The 19,565-nt window shown below is 34.4% G+C and overlaps 1 protein-coding gene across 8 annotated transcripts in view; it reads left to right on the forward strand.

The window, feature by feature from the left end:
• LOC132200224 (synaptotagmin-7) overlaps positions 1–19,565 on the forward strand; it is a 232,097-nt gene that overhangs the window by 186,021 nt on the left and 26,511 nt on the right. For 6 of the 8 annotated variants that reach the window (XM_059625530.1, XM_059625525.1, XM_059625528.1 and 3 more), the window contains 2 exons: positions 10,145–10,289; positions 13,555–13,569. In XM_059625530.1, coding sequence (XP_059481513.1) covers positions 10,145–10,289; positions 13,555–13,569 — 160 coding nt within the window. The remainder of the gene's footprint in view (positions 1–10,144; positions 10,290–13,554; positions 13,570–19,565) is intronic. The other 2 variants (XM_059625527.1, XM_059625529.1) reach the window with 1 other exon arrangement.

The raw sequence follows: 19,565 nt of genomic DNA on the forward strand, positions 1-19,565 counted from the left end.
TGATTTGACTATGTCATTAAGGAGTTCTTAATTAATTTATCATCCAATATGACGTTAAGGCAAAATTTTTATGATATGTTTTTGGCTAAAACATGTTTTGTTTTACATTATATTATATCTCAATAAAGAAAAATTGAAATTTCCAAACAAAATTCGCCTGAATGTCAATTGAAGGAAGCCAATTTTTTTTTTACCTCATTACTTTTCACTATCATATTCAAATTTTTTTGGGTCAGGCCAAGACAAAGTGTCTCATCTTATATGTGCCCATATGAGCTTGCAGAAGGCAAGCTCATATTATTAACTAATTTCCTAATAATAATGAATAATAATTTATATTTCTAAATTGAATTTTAACATAACGCTATGAAAAGCGAGGAAATAATTTCTCAATTCGAATCCTAGCAAAAATCGAGTTATCATTGAAATTTCAACTGTCTTTTTATCTTAATAAAGCACTCTTCCTTTTTTTCATTTTTATTGATATTTAACACGCATGCCTAGGGCTTAAAATATTTGCCTTTAAATCAAAATTATCAAACCAAAAAGTCATTTGGGCCTTTTATCCGGAAACTTGAGTTTGTCTTTTAAATTTTAAATGTGAAAAATATTTTAGTCAATTTTAAATCCAAAAGAATCCAGTTTACTCTCCCCTTCCTACAAAACAACCAAAACATCAGTTTATCCTTGCGAATTTCTAATGCGAAAGGACCATCAAATTATCCCGAAATCGGCTTTTCTGGCCAAAATCCTGGTGCGAAATCGCCGGTGCTTATCCTTGTGGGTCCATTTTATCCTTTGTCCTCGGCGCGACTGCATGGCTGCGGGGATTTGGCCAGATTGAATCAATCAGGAAACTCTCTTGCTTGCGGTGTCGGGGAATAAAGTGAACGATGGATGGACTGCGAGAGCGCCGGATGCTGGACCGCCATCACTTTTTTTTGCAGCGTTTGGCCTGGCGGGCCTGCCGACGGCGCCAAAGCAGCCCTTCCGCTTGCCGCGCCCCTCGCTTTGTAATTAAACTTTGTAATTGCAAGCAAGACAACTCGATGGGATTTAAATGACTCGTCTGCCGAATTACCGCGTCGCATCACGTGTTCCTCTGTAGTGCACGCGCAATTTGGCAAGTTTGCAAAAAAACTCCGGCCATTGACGCCGAGTGGCGCGCATTCGAGCCAATTTATTCAGACACAAAGAAGTAGGAAACATTTTTTTAGGGGGGAATACCATAATCCTTTTGACGATCAATCAAGGTTTTTCCATTATTCTGTTACTCCCCACAAATAGATCACAGAAAAATAAATTATATCAATTTTGAATATAGAATTAGTGGGCTTCAAAGATTTAAATTTCAATATATTATACCAGTAATTGTGAAAATTGAATTTCAGATTAATACATAAAAATATATTATTTATTTATTTATTTCCATTCGATACAGTCATGATTCATGAATACACAGCAAAAAAAACTATACACAATAGTACAGAAAAAGATGAAAATACATTATTTGAAAAGAGACAATTAGGGTGTGATTTTTAACAAATCAAAGCTTGCATCAATGCATGAATTAAATCATTACCAATATTATGTTTTAAATTATTAATTTCTGCTTAGCTGATGTGAAAGAATATTATTTTAATATACAATTTAAAGTTTTAAACCATCCTGCTCTGATTATATAAAATATACACGATTGCATAATAAAGTTTATTAACTAACTTTTTCTGCAACATGAAATCAGTGTCGAAAAATCAATCAACAATCTTTAAGTTAAAAAGGCTTTTAAATATTTTAAAATGTAAGAAGCTTTAAAATAATATTATATTTTAATAAATTTAAAAAAATTGAAAAAATATTATAAACTGTAATTAGAAATTAATGTTTTATAAATTTTAAATGTCATATCTTTAAATTCTTAATAATTTTGCAGAATAGATGCTTATATATTCCCACTGAAAGCGTTAATGTTTTAACAATGAAAATTATTTTTTTTTGACACATCTCACCTCTGTAGTATCCCAAAATCGATTCTTAACTACAAAATCATAAATGAGCCATTTTTTCTTTCTTTCTCACTTTTTGATTCCCAAGAAGGGCAAGATTTCAAGGATCCATTAAAATCAAAACCTTTGAATTTTTCTTATCCCATAAACATAGCATGCAAGTAATAAATTGTTTTAGAAAAAGAGAATAAAACTCGGATTCTAAGTGAGCTTTTTAGATTTGCTGGCGCTTCAAAATCATGCGAAAATCTCGGAAGAAGCTAAAAATTCTGATTTTTTTATCTTACATTCTTGAAAATTTAATACTGACAAATTGTCTGGTTTCAATTAAACGCAATGAGTCTCTGCACTTCTAAATACGTGGAATTTAAAAGATTTTTCAGGTTAGAACCAAACGTTGGGTCGGCAAATTTTTTAATAAATGTTACACAATTACTTTATAAATATAAAATGATCAATTAGGATAATTTTTTATCCATATTTGTCTGAACAAGGAAACCACACTCAATCCTAAGAAAATTCATTTTAAGTCGCATCTTCCTTTTCCGTTTACTATTTTGGAATTAATTAATTTATCTATGACGAAAAAATTTAAAACTTGCGCTAAAAGCAAACGAAGCACTCTCAGCATCGGAGTGATTAATTTTTCCTCTGCCTGGTCCTGGTCGTGCAAACTCATCAATTTGTAATTGCGAAAAGGGCTGCCTGCCTCGGAGCAGCGGCGCACGGAGCCGCAAGATTGATTAATGCGCGTCGTCCTAATCGCGCAAGATCCACTTTGCTGTCCTGCACACACACATTTTCGTCTCTCAATAAATACCTCGCGCGAGCAACAAATAAATGTCGAGAGACCACCGCCGATCGTAAGTTCACGGACGGCGCCGTCGTCAATTGACTGCCGCCGAATTGAACGCAACCTTCATATCAAAGCCTATTTATTTCCTCTTGAATGATTAAAGATTAAAGCGCTGCAAAACGGAAAAAGGCCGGTATGAAGATTGTCAACGAGATAAACGGTGATTGATTACTCGCAAGTGTATAACTTTGATAAGAGGAATTTTTGTGTAATTTCATCCATCAGGTTAATCTAACACGGTTGAAATTTTTACAAAGCCAGGGAAATGTTTTAAGTCCACAGATGGTATTAAAAAATTAATCAATTGCAACTTTAATTTATGTCAATCTTTAATAAAAACTTAATTTATATAACTGAATATAACTATCTTATTCAGTTTTTATTTATTTATTCATTTTTGGGTACCATCATAATGTCCTAAAGAAAATGTCCTAAATTGAGGTATTTTGAATCAGGAAGCAAAATTACTTAAAAGGATGAAATCAAATTTTTTTTGCACATGACACATGACTTGTCATATTTTTCAGGCGTTAGGATATTTTCTGTTAGGACATTTTCAATTCTTAATTTTAGGGCATTTTCTTTAGGATATTTTCCGTTAGGACATTGTCTTTAGGACATTGTGAGGCACCCCTCATTTTATTTTTTTTTTCTTGAATCTTGTTGTAAATATTTCTGCAAATAAATGATAAATAAATTATTAATTGAGATCACTTTGAGATTAATAGCTTGAATAGTTTCTCTATTGTAAAAAACGGGCAAGTTGCGACTCGCTGAAGAAATTTTTTATTAATCAAAACCAAAACAGATTTGCCAAGTTTCGATTTCAGTCTGCGACAATATTTAAAAAACTAATCATTCTTCCTGGTAAAAACTGGTTTCAAACTGAGCCGTTTTTTTATAAAAACAATTATCTTCAACGATGACTAGCCCGTTTTCCACTCCATGAAATTCTCCTTTTGTGTCCACTTCTTCTTCTCTTAATTTTTACTCCTTTCGGGCGAAATTAATTTTAAAACTTTCCACAATTATCATATCCTCTGCGGAATAAAACTTAAAACAGTCATAAAACACTTCTTGTTTTTTTTTCCATTTCGCATTTTTTTTCTATCAGCTTCGAGCACTTGTCATATTTTTCTTCCCTTTTTTGTCACATGAGCGCGCAAAGTTTTGTCCAAAAAAAGTACTCCGCTGTCAGTTTGCGAGACAAATAGATAAATCTCGATTATTAACAGGGATTAAGATATATTATTATGCTCGGCCTAACTTTGCCAATCTTGTCGGTCCCTTCGCTGCAGGAAAAGCAGTCGGTGCGAGGCAAAAGTTGAAAATCATCTCGTTGCCTGCGCAACTTCATAACTTGCAAGTCAGACGCGAAAGTTTGGCAATAGAAGAAGAAATCGTGTTTTGCGCCTATCGCATCCTCGGCCGCTTTTTCATGCCGTCCTTGGGGGCCAATGACGCGAAACGCCTCCGCGCCTCGCAAATCACTTTGCGAATTCTAATGTCGACGCGCTTGTGTATGAATTTTTCTGCACGTTCCTATGTTAGCATATTTGAAAAATATAAATAAAGTTTCCCCTCCGTTCCAACACCAGCGAGCGCATTATGCAATCTGTCGCCGCAACCTGGCGTGCAGGGAAAGGTTGGGTTTTATTTATTTGTTGCGAATCTGCATTGCAGTTATCCCGAAAATTACAATAAAGATTGTTTTAAATTTTGAAAAGTGTTTTTTTAATTAATACTATTTTAATTAAATTTATAATAATAGTTTTTAAATTTCACCTTTATTATCTTTAATGAGCCAATAAAAATATTATAAAAATTTATAATTTATTTGCAATATATTTATTTTTTGATGAATTAAAATAAGGCTTCATAACACTTTAATGCAAAATCATAAAAGATGTGAAGCATTTGTCTTTTAAATTATAATAATTTCCCACAAAGTATGTAGAGACATGTTCCAATCCAAAGATTGATATAGATGAATTTTGCCTCTTCTCTGCTGCTACTGTCCTTTTATTATGGAATTTTATATGGAAAATTAATAGAAAATTAGGTTTTCAAGTCCACCTCTCTCAATGTAAATTGAAAATATCAAAAAGAAAAAAAATTATCCACAGATTCATATAAATAATAATAATATGGTTATAATTATAATAATTTGAATTTAATTCTAATTTTCATGTTGGAATGAAACTTTACTTGAAATAGTTGAAATTTGTTCAGCTAAGGGAGAAAAATAATTCATTTGCATTTTATTCACTTTCTCGTCTAGGACGCTCCCTAATTTGCATTTTTTAGTTCCCTGCCGACACCCGTGTTATTTCTTTTTACCCAATTAAAATTATAAATGGGTGTGCCTTTCAGGTGGTGGAACATCTCAAATGATAATACTACGGCTTGCCTGTGCCCGTGTGTAATTAAGAGCACAATGGTCACGCAATTTATTAAACGAGAGGGATGCGAAGCGAACAAGAGAGGAGCGTGCGTGCCCTCGTATTATATCATTGTTGATGGCTCCGGTTTCATCCCCTGCTCGCCCAGCTCGCGAAATTTATTTTATTTCCCGACTCAAAAACTCGCGTCACCGGTTAGCGTGGGTTGAGGCTTTTTGATGACAATTTTTGGCAGTTTTCGGCTCCCCAAAATGAAACTTTTACATCCGTTTGGACTTCATAAAACGTAGTCATGAAATTCCTAAATTTACCACAAATTGTTGGGCGAAGAATAAGATATAATAAAATTTAATGTAAATGGATGTGTAATAAAAAAAAATTTCAGTTCAATGATAAAATTTCATTTCTAACGGTTGCTTATTATAATATGGCTCCAAGTATAGCGTTTCGCAACAATATACGGGAGAAAATTTTGATTGTTGCTGAGCATTCCAGGCTACAACTTCACTTGTACCTAAAAATAAGCAGGGAACTCAAACAACAATCAAAGTATGCTTCAATTTTTATTAATATTGCATGGAAAAAAAACAAAATAAATTTGAAATTAAAATTAAAAAAAGATGTGATAAAATAAATTCTATTCAGTTAAATTTGTTAATATTTATTGACGTAATTAAAATTAATTAGTTCTTTGTTTGTCCACATTATACAATTCACATTGTTTACATTCGATTTATCAAACATTTTAACCTTTTTGTTACATTTAGAATGTAATTTTTGTTTTAAATTTATGAAACTCATTATTTCTTGTTTTTTTTTTTTTCAAGAAAAAACCTTTCATAGGCAAAGAACAATATGAATCAAATTGCATAATTTTGCCTATAAATGACATGAGTCTTTGGTTTAAATTTTAATTAGTCTAAAAATAACGAGAGCTTAAAATTTGTGTTTTTTTTTTATAAATTTATAACTCATTATCTATTGTTATCTTTCTTCTTCTTTTTAGTATAAATTTTCCAATTTCCAACAAAATTTGCATCACGAAACCAAATGAAAAATGTAAAAGCACAAAAGTCCTTGCATTTATTACCGCGTCAACTTTGCCTTTTCTAATTGGAAGCGACGCGTCGCTCACTTTTCCCTCGGCCGCAATCAGACTGGCGCGCGACGCTCTTGGGGTTGCTCGGGATTCTCTCTCTGCTGTTGCTTTTTATTATTCAGGTGACGGCAGCAGCTGTGCACGCAGCCAAATGAACACCCGCTCGTACCGTAAAGCGCAATTGGAGGCTGGAAATTATACGCGTGCTACACGAATTAGCATTCAAAACTCCTCGCTCAAATGCTGTCTGCTCCAATACAATGTGCGATGTCGAGAGCCGCGTCCATTGTTCGCACAGAGACAACCCGGCAAACCGCACGCAAAACTCACGTAAAATTATTATGAATCGGCGAATTGAATGAAAAAAAAATTATAATTGTAATTTGCAAAATTTGAATCGTCCAAAAAATGAAGCTTTCAACAAAATAATGAAAGTTTAAAAAAAAGTTTCATGAAGCCTTTTTGATAGTTGAAAAATTCTTGGTAGAAACAAACATTGAATTAATAATTTAAGTCAATAAATAAGTATGCAAAATGGCCAAAATTCATGTATCAATATTGTTGGTCATTTCGAGAAAGGTTTTTCCAATGCAAATCAGTGATAAAATCGATTTTTTAACTAAATTAAAGCAGATAATTAATTAAGGACTTCTTATTGACAAAGTCAAATCAAGTCCTTACAACAATAAAAAAAAAAAAAAAAAAATATATATATATAAACAGATTTTTGCTATTGTTGAAAGACAATTGGAAATTTTAATCACCATTGTTGTAAAGACTGAATTTGACTATGTCAATAAGGAGTCCTTAAATACAAAATACATAATTATTGATTTATTATTAATGTAAAAATTATTTCATTTTTTTTTTTAACTTTTTAAAGAAGGATGAAATTTCAAAATAATTAATATTAAAAATTAAAAGGACCCAAGAGGCAACATGAAGTCTGTTGATATTTTAAATTCTCCCTCTTTACTTAGGACACAAGACTCAAGCAACTCTAGGTTTTAAAGTATCAGCAGACCGAAATATAGGTCAGTTTTTGAGTTATTCGTTTTCATTTTTTTTTTCCTTTGAAACGAGGTTTGCCCAGTTTCAATTGTTGTAGTCTAGAGTGTTAGCTTACAATTTAAATTTAAATATTTTGTGATCAATGCTTCTTTAATATGCAATATCACGTCACAGAATGCAAATTAAGAACATTATTTTTTAAATTATTAAAAATATAACAAAATAAACTTGTGTTATTATTTCTAAAACTAATCATGATTTTTCTTTATATTATAAATGTTATTATATAAAAATATTTTTAACGTTTTTATTTTTAAAATTGATTTATTTTGTTTTTTATGTCACTACCTTGCCTTTACATTTATAAATAATTCTTTTTTTGCTGTTTTGGCAATATTTTTAATTAATATAAATCCTAAGTCATTAATAATCATCAAGATCATCATTGTATTATTCAAACATAACTGGAGAATTTGTACAGTTGTTAATGTTTAATAATTTAAATTCGTTAGGATTTCGTCTATAATACATTTAGTAAAATATGAAATAACTATTCAAATATTGTCACAAATGTGTGTGTTTATTTTTTAATTGCCCTGATTTAGAAATTGAAAACTTTCATCGTTTCACTACACTGATAGAATGATTGAAATTGTGTATTTTGATGCTTCTTTTTATCAGCAATTTAAAGATACTTCCAAGCTTATTTTAAATTTTCACGACATCATCATATTTACAATTTCGCTTCTGTATATTTTGATAAATTTTCGCAGCAAATCAATAATTTATCACTCTTCACTTCTGTGGCTGCAAAAACTTTGTTTCCCCGAAGGCAAGAGCTAATTAAAATTTTAAATTGATACCATTTCGCATGCGAATTTGTTTTGCGAGCAAACATTTCGCAGCAGCTTGAGAGTAAACAGCGGATCTGGGGGCGCAGAACGAAAACACAAAGTTTGAGGCGGAGGAAGAGGCTCTTTTCGCGATAAATTCGCCCGTTGCGTTTAATGACGCGGCCGCCGAGAGAATCTGTTCTGCGGCTCTTTTCCTTCTCTCTCGTCCAATATATATCAGAGATATTAGAGAAATTCCCCCGGCGAATAATTTAAGCCCTGCGCCTGCCTGGGAAAAAGTTGATTAAATTTCCTGAGTTCTGCGGTGATTCCGCTCGCTACGTTTTAATCGCGGCCCTTTCGCTCCGACATTCATTGCCCATTGCTCCATAAACGCGCATTTTATAATGCATTCCGCCCACCAACGCTGCATAATCTCACGCATGGGCAATTGCACTTTACTTTAGCTGCTTTTTAATTAAACCACTCACGAGTGCAATTAAGAAAAGCGAGGCCCGTTTAAGCGGATGAGCTCTTTGCATTGCTTCTTTTGTGCTCTGATCTATTTACTGAAACTTCGGTCTAATTAAGAATCTCAAAAGTGGAAATTATAAGGGTAGGAATGTCCTAAATTTGCTTCTTTTCTTTGGTGAGTTCATTAAAAAAAAAAAGAATGGCAGTTAAGCCAGCTTATATATTTAACTCGCTACAAATTGTAAAACATGGTGCAATTATGTTGCAAAATTATAATTCAAATAAAAATTTATGTTATACGTGTAGTTAAATGCTAACGGTAGAGGTGGATTTAATGAAAAAATAGAACCGGGCAAACCTTGTTGAAATAAAAAATGGAAAACTGACCCCAAAAGGCGAGCTGCGATCTGCTTTGGTATTTTAAAAACCTAGGTATTTGTCGCGTCCAAACTATAACTAATTGGGAGGAATTTATGAAAAATTCAAAATAAATTGGGAAATGTATAATTTTATAAACAAACATTGCAGATGAAATTATTATAATAGTAACTTTAACTTTTTTCGCCGGTTTCTTCTAAAATATTTCGCGACTCGGAACGTAATTTCACGGAAGGGCGATTAGTCGCAAGCTACGATTTTAATTGTTTCTCGTTTTTAGTGGTTTCTTTGGGTTTTGGATTTTCAAAAGTTGTAGAAATTAAAGCGACTGAGTCAGTCAATAGCTTCATCGTAACATTTAATTTTAGTTCCTTCCATGAAAGAAAATTCACCATCAAGTACTGAAAGCTCTGAATGCCTCCAGTTAATTAAAAATTGGTCGTTTTGTTATTAATTTAAAACTTAAAATTCATTTTCATATTTTCTCACATCTCAGAAAACACTCGTGGGATTACTTTCCCTAGCTATCTATTATTTGGACTGATGGACTATAATGAAATTTAATTGACACAATTCATCGTTATCATGAGAAATTAAAAATTTATTAAGTGCATAATTAAATTTTCGGTGGCAAGTAAATTTTAAAATGTAAATTCCGATTTATTTTTGATCAAATAGCGGGTTATTCCATAAATATGTTTCCCCCTTACTCAAAGTTTCATTTTATGAGCTTTATATTTTTTTACTTACACATGAATTATAAACAATGAGAAACTCTCATTTAGACTGTCCTAAAACTTAAGCAAAGATTAAAGAGATTTTTCATTCTGGGTATTCTGCGTAGTTTTACTTTAAACATAAAAATTTAAGGTTTCTTATAATAAAATAGAAGATTTTTCTGTGAATCAACCAGTTCAGAATAAAATTTAATAATTTTTTTTTCTTTTCATTTAGAAGAGTTAAACTTATAAACTAAAAGTTATCTCTGATACTTGGCTCCGCAGGCATGGCAATTTGATCACAATAATCTTATCTGCATATAAATTTGAGTAAAATTTCTAACACATTTTAATATTTTGTTGCAGGACTGCGGGTACACCAAACAAAACACCTTCAGGCACATCGTCAAATCTTGCAGGCACTTCCATTCCAGAGGGCAAATCGGCAGGAGCTACGTCACCGGCACCACAAAATAAGGCGCTGCAAAATGTCAAGAGTGAACACCCTTCGGTAAGAAAAGCACCCCCAATTCACCCTGCTTTACTTCCATTTCGTACATGCCTATATACAGAGGCCCCGTGTATGTACCTGCGCGACGGCGATGCTTAACTTTACACCGGCTTGCAGTTGATGTCTTGAATCTTAAGCAGGTGTTGCGAGATCCACCTTGCCTGCTGCGAAATTCAATATAATCAGCAGAGGGTCGGAATCATATTCGTCGCCCCTATTCATTTGACGAGAGCCCTTTATTAATTTGATTGGAGTCGTCTTGAATGACGCACAAGCTGAAAAAAATCCTCCATTAATTAAATACTGAACTTCTTTATAGCCTTTTAATTGAAACCTTCACGTTTTTAATAGGCTCGCAATTCCTGCTTAAATTCTGTACTGAACATAATTCTACAATTTCAGGTCGCACTTTTGGGAGCCGTAAAAGTTTAATTCTGACGATGATAAATTTCACAAGCCTCGCCCTCACTAACATTCAATTATCTCCTCCGAGTCCAATCAATGATTAAACACTGGTACACCTCATTAGTTTCCACTTCACAATTCCCACAAGGTGGAAATTTTCCCATCATTTCCTTTTAATTTATGCAGAGCGGAGTTACTTTGATTCTATCCTAGCTGAAAAAGCATGAAAAACTTTTCTCGCGCTCATTTTAATGCAGTTTTGTACTTCTTCCTCTTTTCTTGATTCATCTTGAGAGTTCGGAATTAAAATTACCATGTTGAATGATAATGAGGAATGTGCAATAACGTCATTACTCGAGAAGGAAAGCTTTTGCATTGCAAACATTGCATTAATGAGCTTCTTTGTTTGCACTTGTTTGAAATTTTTTTCATTCTTTATTAAACAGTACAACTTATTTCACATCCAACTAAATTCTTATATAGTGAATTATAAGAAAAAAAAACTACATAGAATTTAAATTTGATCATACCTTTAATTAAAAATTATTGAAATTAAAATTTGTGGTTTAATTTTCATAGTTTGGGTAAAAATCTAAAACACTTTTTTCCATATTTTGATCTTTCTGAAAATCAAAAGAACTTTTAACTATATTTTTTTATTTAGTTGTAACAATTTGAAGAAATTTGTACATATTTGAATTAACCCTTGGTCCAGCCCAGAGCGTCTCGTATCGATCACTCGCAGCCTGCGGACACAATGCGTATGCAACCAGGTGGTCGTTCTCGACTCACGCTCAGTCCCAAGGGGCCAACAATGCGCGGTTCAACAATATGCTCGCTGCTTTTCATTAAGTCCTTTTTTCTCACGTACCTCGTTTGCTCGTGTCTTCTTCGTCGCCCCATAATGGATAAATAAGTTAAACACGGACGGCGAGAAGAAAAGCAATAAATTGTGCCCCCACTTTTGCCTGCCGCCGCCTCAGCAGCTTCTCGTAGGTACGAAGCACCCTCTTGAGAGCAAGTTTGCTTCCGTGGGCGACACCCATTTCGTCCCCGAATGTTTGCTTAGGCGACCGATTAATCAACCCCTTTACAAACTTGCTTGCCTGCGAATAAATTTCTTCGGATTGTTGTGAGCCAGACAGATTTAATGTTTGTTTTGAAATTCTGGTGCTCCACCTCTGACATTCACGTCATGAAAGTTTGAACTGACTGAGTTTGAATTTTTTAGTTATTTAAATTACAATAAATTTGCAATTTCTATGAAACTTTTTACATTCCAGATTGAAATTATTCGCAATTGGTCCTTTAACCAAATTTTTATTGCTGTAATCGTTGCTAATTGAAAAAAAAAAATTTTAAAAATTTAATTCCATGGAATTCTGCTGCTAATTGTGAATGTAAAAAATGTCAACGCTCAAAACAGGAATAAAATGTAATTCATTAATTAATTTTAATTCTGTAAAAAAACCTAAAATTTGACCAGGATAATGTTTTGGCACTTTGTATGTCACGTAATTTGCTAACATTCAAATGCAGTGTTTTCTGATCTATAATTTATATAATGCAGTAATTTTATTTTCTCATTTTTTTTTTTACCGATTTATTTCATTAAAATGGCGTGCAGTTCAAGTGACCCTTTCTTTGTGCTGCTTTGTATGCAACAATGCCAAAAGCACACGTCCCTCGTCACTTTGGCTGTTCATTATTCATAATGGATCGCCCCGCGTGCGATTCGGTGCTGCGAAAATCCCTATTTCGGACACGCTAGCAAATTTCGGTCGTTTGAATAATTAATTGATTAATTGTAGGCACCGTGTCAGCGAAATACGGTGGCCAGCGCTAATCTGGCGACATATTAACGGCCAATTAAAAGTTGCTGGATCGAAACGCACGCGCCTTCTGATTTAATTGGTTTCGAGTGTTCAATTTAGGCAATTAAATCTGGATCGCATCTGCATTTTGCTGGTCCAGTGAAATTTCAATGTTTGTTTAAGGCATCAGCAACAGTTGCATGTAATGAAAAATTTTAACAAAATTGGTCATAATTTTTAAATAAAAAATAAAAATCAATTTATTATTTAGAGAAAAAGATGGAAAATCCTGCTGTTTAAAAAACATTTTTAAATTGAATTTTGATTAATATTTTATTCAAGTTTTCCATTTAAATAAATAGTTCTAAGTTGATTTTTTAACAGTTTTTCCTCCACTGAAAGAATCTTAGTATTTTTTTTTTGTCACCAAAAAGCGTTTTCTCACAGAAATTTGATGCCAAAATCATCAGATAGAAAGCCCTGCCAGCGGTTTGGCAAAACTTCCGGGCGTGCCGAGGCAAACAAAGCGGCATACGTGTGATTTATTCCATAAAACGTCCGTCCCACTTACCAAAATTAAAATCCCAGGCGCGCGAGTGACCCCGAGACGGCTGCTGCGTTCTCCGAAGGGTTAAGTCATTCATTCTTCCTCGCAATCTCCCTCGCTATTCACCCAGTGTCAACCTCCATCATCTTCCCTCTTTTCTCTCCGCTCTGCAAACATTATCATATTTGTGTGTCTACAAACAAAGGTCAGAAGATGAGATGTCCACCGCCCCGAACAATTGACCAACCCTCACAATTTTTTTTTTTTTTTACCTCTCACGTGAACAAACACACTCCATTTTTAATGTACAAACCCTCTCTTTTTCTGCGAGCAGGTTTTGATAATTCTTCGGACGTCACTCGAGAGACGAAATTCTAATTAAAATTTGCTTCTCCATTAATTTGGTCCCCATGTTCATCCGCTTACTAAACGCAAACGTCTGTTTTCTCGCTCGCTCCCAATCCGTGACGTCATCCCTTAATCGAAAAATAAAAATCAGACGGCGACGGAAGGGGTGAGTTAATTAACTTAGTCTCAAAGTACTGCCCGAAAAAAAATACATATAAAAAATTCCACACGCGCTCTTGCTAATTGAAATTCTTTTTCTCTTCTTTTCGCCGCCCCGTGATGAAATTGATGACTAAATTCCTATCTCTCTCACTTTTTAGGCGGAAGGGGTGAGTTTCTCTTCTCCTTTTTCTCTTTCCTTATCTATCTCTCTCTCGCTTGCTCATAAAAAATGTTCTCCGCTGATAAATTCTTCTTATTTTACGTTTGTGTATAAATGTGTGCGTCGCATTAAAGACATTCCCCGAGGACTCTTTATATTCATTATTTCTGCCGGCGAGGCTGTCAACGCAAAAAATGTTTCCCCTTAAAAGGTGCTCCGCGCGTTTTAAAATGTTTCGCTGACGTTTAAGATAAATATTTTCCTCTCGTACTCTTTGTGCGCGCCTACAACGCTTTCGCTTACTTTCCCTTTCGCGAGTGCCACTTTCCCGCCGCGGATCAGTTCCGTCTCGTTAAATAATCGATTCCGACTTCATTAAAATTGAGCTGCTTGAAAATGCAGCAGGCGCCGAGCGACTAGCGCACGTGCTACATGCCTAATGTAGGCGAGCTGTTGAAAGCTATTCGCGATTTCAAAAGAGATGCATGACGCCTATGGTGCTGATTTGCAGACATATGTAAATTTATATCCCGGGAATGACGTCAATTCCTCCCTTTGGGAAAAAGTTATTCAAAACTAGGTAAATTCTTGATTTATGAATCCAACTTTTGTTGCAAGTTGAAATAACCCTTTTTTAACTAGTACAAAGTTTAATCACAGAAATTGAATAAAAAATGTAAAATTTTTAGGAATGATATGAAATTTTGTACATTTGGGCCAAAATTATTAATAACTTTGGCCCAAATGTACAAAATTTAAATTTTTAATCAAGAATTTACCTACTTTTTAGAAACTTTTTCCCAAAAATGGGAAAATATGGGCATAATTTTGTATTAATATCAAATAATTTGATTGATTCTCAATTTTTTAAACCTGAAAAAATATTAAAAGTAATGAATTCAAAATTAATATTATTAATTTTTGTTTATTCTCCATTTAATACTTTTAAATATACAACATATTACATTTAATCAATTTGTTTTTAATAATGCAATCTGCATCAAAGAATGAAACAAAATACTGGAGAAAATCCGGCATAGAAAAAAAAACGGAATTTATGCCCTTCTGCATGTGATTTCTTTCACAAAAATTCATGGCGAATGTTTGGATTGCAATTGAACTTGTTTTATTAAGATATTAAATTTTAGACATTTATTTCCATAGTGAAAAAAAAGTTTTCAACAAGCAGGGTTTTGAATGAAAGAAGATAACCAAACATCCACAGAATTTGATATTTCCAGCGCAAATCTATTTTTAAATGACTTCTAAACTAAGGAAAAGTGAAATAAAAAAGTCTCTGTCTTCTGAATGAGAACAAGTCGAAGTTCTCCGAGCGCCCAATTTTTCTTCCCAAACGCTGCTCTCGCGATGTCGCAATAAACAACGGAACGTTCCAAACCCTTGCATTCTGGTCCTTTCGCCGAAACTTTTCATCTTGTTATTATGGCGACCCCTGGAAGCAAATAAAAACGTTGCGACGCAGCCGAGCGCCAAGAACGTATTCGTCCGAAGTCGCTGCTCCTTGAAGCAGATGTAATTATTTTTCCCATTAGACTTGCGGTCGGCTCTGTATAATAAACCGACGCTTTGTTCCCGGCCACAGCGTTGCAATTCCGCGGTTTCGAACGCGGCGGATCGAAATACTTGTTGCAAAATTTCGTCGCTCGGGTGTAACAAGATGGGTGCTACTTTTTATGAGTTACGCAGAACCCGCAATCTTATATTTTTAGCAGCCAACCGACCCTGCCGTAATAAGATAATTCAGGAATCCCTTTTTGAAATGAGACCGCGCATCTCCTTCTCTTTGTTTTTACGGCGCGGCTCTAAAATTTAAGACCTTCCTCTAGTGTAAGAAAGAAGATCTTCCGACCCGAAGGATGCTAATTTACTTTCTCCAAAAATCCAGTTCTAATATCGAAGATAAAAATCACTAAAATTTGTATAAAATTACCTTTTCAATGGGCCATTATTCAAATCGTCACGATTCTTTAGGGTGCAATAAAGAACCATTTTTCATTTCCCGGAAGTTGCATGTGGCAAATCACGAAGCCGAAATCCACTCTCAGCTGGCGTCTTTGCTTTTAGTGGAAACGGTAATGAAATTTGCCTCTTTCTAATGACGGAATGGACATGATGTGCACATTTTCCACCAGAGTGAAACCAAAAGAACGCCGAGTGTCGTTAAAAGCAAAGTTTCGCGCAGTTAATTGATTTCAGCAACTTGTTGGAAAGCGAGTTGTGTTATTCAAATTTATACTGTCGGAGTGAATCAATAATAGAATGTAACACGCAAAGCACGGACGGTGACTGCAAAGCTAAGTTGCTTTGATTCGGAATATATTAATATAATGGGCCAATTCAAAATGCTTAACAAATTTCATACCAAATTGATTGCGCGTTTTATTGAAGAAATAATATAGGTTTCCGTTGCTTTTTCAAATTGGGATAAAATTGAAAACTGAGATATCTTTTTTAGTTGCAGTTAATAACTTATAAAAATTAATATATTTTTAATCAATTTAGACAGTTGTGAACATTGAAAAAAATTAATTTCAGCCCAAATTTCCTTTTTTATCATTTCAATTCGTAATAAATTGTAGGAGTTTGCTATTTGGCAGCTTTGCACATTATTATCCAAAATATAACCAGGAATTTCTTTTCAGCTAAACCAAACATAAAATAAATTGGAGTTTAATATTTTTGTTCTGACGAAAGATATTTTTCATCCACTTTCTCTCCCTCGAACCACATAATATAAATGGAAATTCGTGAATGTTCCGTTCGCCACGCCCACTTGTCTCCGTCTCGAAACAACCCATAGTATGTAAATGCAAATCCATTCGATGTCGCAGTCGAGGAATCGAATTTCACCGTGGGCAGCGAGTCACGGAATCTCAATTTCCGCGGTTCAAACGTGGCCTCGCAACTGCCATTAATCATGCAGAAGTAAGCACAGGGCGGCTGGAATGACACCTTTTGCGAGGGAGCTTGGCTCTCTGTGCAGTGCGAACGAAAAGAGCAACAAGCGGATCAATAAAAGCGACCGCGACCAACCAACCCACCGGAAAAAATCCGCCCTGCCGCTCTTTCGCAGCTCATCCCATCGAGTGAATTATAATTATTGGCAGCGCGAAAGAGAATAATTCATTAGCGGCATCATTTCTCATGTCTAACGTCAGAAGCCGCTCATCTATCATCGCGCGCCCGCGAGACAGCGCATGATGATGTTGATGCTGCTGCTGATTACACGCACCATGTTGAGTTATACGAACACCGAGAGCAGGTGCTACTCCACGCTTATCAGCCGCATCCATCGCGACAATGCACACCACGCTGTCGTGTAATGTGTAACGTGCGACCTGCGAGTTTGCAAACATGCTACGTGATAGTTTGCAAGGCCAGATCAAGTTGTGATATAATTATATTATCATCTCTTTAGTTAAAACTATTTTTTTTAATATATTAAAAAAAATTTTAAATAAAAAACTATTTTATTTTATTGAATTTAATTTTGTTAAATTGTATTTTACTTTTTTCATTTTATTTTAATAATTTTATTTTTTGTTTATTATTTTATTTTATTTTATTAATAATAAGGGCGATCCGAAAGGCTAACTTGACCCAGGCCAAATTAACCTGCCATTCAATTTTGCTGGTGGGCTAAGTTAGCCCGGGGCTAAGTCAAGTTAGCCTGGGCCAAGTTAGGCTTTTGGAGCCCACCAGCAAAATTGAATGGCAGGTTAATTTAGCCTGGGTCAAGTTAGCCTTTTGCATCGCCCTCATTATTAATAAAATAGAAAAATATAATATTAAATAATAAATAAAAAATAAAATTATTAAAATAAAGTGAAAAGAGTAAAATACAATTTCAAAATTCAATAAAATAAAATAGTTCATTATATTTTATTATATAAAGTTGTTTAATTTGAAATCTTTAAACACTTATGGGGTTTTCTCTCAAGCATTGGAAAGAACAGAAAATTTTATGATTCATTGTGAAATGAAAATGAGGAATTAACCTTTGAATGGGTTGAAACAGGAATTAAAATTCACTTTTTGTGCTCCAAAATCATTGTTTGAAACTTGAGGATTTGTAGAAGTTTCAACTTGCTTATTTTGTCAAATTTGGTCAACACAGACTACCCTCATTTGCTTTTCGAGGGGAAAGATGAGCTTTGATTAACCCAATTTCCCTCCGTTGAATTTTTTGATCGCAATTTCAATTTCAGATATGAAATTTTGTGTTTTAAATTCAAATCATCACTTCTGGAGATGGCCAAATTTCAATTTATAATTTTTAGAATTTTTTTCTGGAAAAAAGATATATAAATCTGAAAGAACTGTTAATTAGCAGATGCAGTCGTTTAAATTATGAAAAACATCCAGCACCTTGCAGAAAATTCATTACAGTTTTATACAGCCCAGCGGATAACTCAAAAAGTTTTCACATTATGCAAAATGCGAGTGGTGTTGCCTCCCGCTGCTTTTAAAAAGTTTTGTTGTTACACGCAAATTCAATTTCGGGGAGCGCGCGCAGAGGCAGCACGCAAGGATTTCACAACTGGATCCTTTAAGCCGGATAGAAAATAATTCCAAAGGAAAATATATTCTAGCGAAAGAAGGAGAAAGTAGTGAACCCACTTTTAATTAAATTAAATCACTATGGAGCTGGAAATATTGCAAAAATTGAAGCTTCAATTTAATAGGAGCTGGAAATTTTATCCACGGCCCATCCGAAAGGTTTAATTAAATTTCACTAATTACACAGCAGCTGTTGAGCAAATCTGTGTGTTTCACATTACACGAGATAAAACACCAGTGTAAAATTTCCCGTCCGTCACATGTTGACAAAAAGAGCTAGATTACAGGAATTGAATCACCGGTGTAAATATAATGTTGATTTTCTGCCTCTAATTATCCTCTACACATATAAAACGAACGTTTTTCCACCTGCACGACCAAACCGGCCATAAAATAATACGACCATTACATTGCGAAGCTTCACACGCGACGAGTCTTTGGATTTATGGATTCGACGCGAGCCGGATGCAAAGTGTTGTAAAAACGACAGCAAATGCGGCAATCCAACGGAACGAGCTCTTTCTTTCTCAATTTCGTTTTTATTCCGGTGACAGGTTGTGCGAAATTGAGTAAAAAAGTCTCCTTCGTCTGGAGATCAAAATCGCAGCGGACTGAAAAATCCTTTGTGTCCGATACACGCCATGCATGCATTAGGGCCGAGCCTAATTCGAGCGCGTTTCTTTTGTCGTTCTTGCTCGAGTGGCAGAGCAACAGGGCCGCCGGCAAATATCAATATTGGGCGCGACGAGAGCCATGAATCATCGAAGTGGTCTCGTTATTAAGAATGCTATTGACAGGTGAAGCGAGACGGAGCAGAAGAATGTGACGGCGAATGAAAAATGTCTCATTGATGAGTAGTTTTCCTTCAAAACAGGTGATTGATGTTTGCGAAAAAAGCTTTGGAGGTCAAATCTAATTATTTTGTCATAAATAATTTGTTTTGTCGTTCAATTATTTAATGAAAATATTACATAATAATTTACTTTCAATGTAAAAATTGGATTTTACGGATACATCTCTCAATTCAACGTATCCCCTTTAAAGCCTGTCGGCAGGAATCTGCTAAATTTTGGAACTATGCAACCTGCTTGGCACGCGTTTGGAGCAGGTTGCGTTTTTTCCACAAAACACCGCCGTCAAAGAACAAGCTTTGCTAGATAAGCCAAACTTTGAAGTAGTTTTTGAATATCTTCTCTCACAGATAAAGTGTCCTCATCATTTTGTCATTGAAAATCGCCAAATGTAGCTAAAAAAATTTC

The sequence above is a fragment of the Neocloeon triangulifer genome, unplaced genomic scaffold (genome assembly GCF_031216515.1).
Source record: "Neocloeon triangulifer isolate White Clay Creek 2 clone unplaced genomic scaffold, ASM3121651v1 ptg000014l, whole genome shotgun sequence".
Taxonomy (NCBI): domain Eukaryota; kingdom Metazoa; phylum Arthropoda; class Insecta; order Ephemeroptera; family Baetidae; genus Neocloeon; species Neocloeon triangulifer.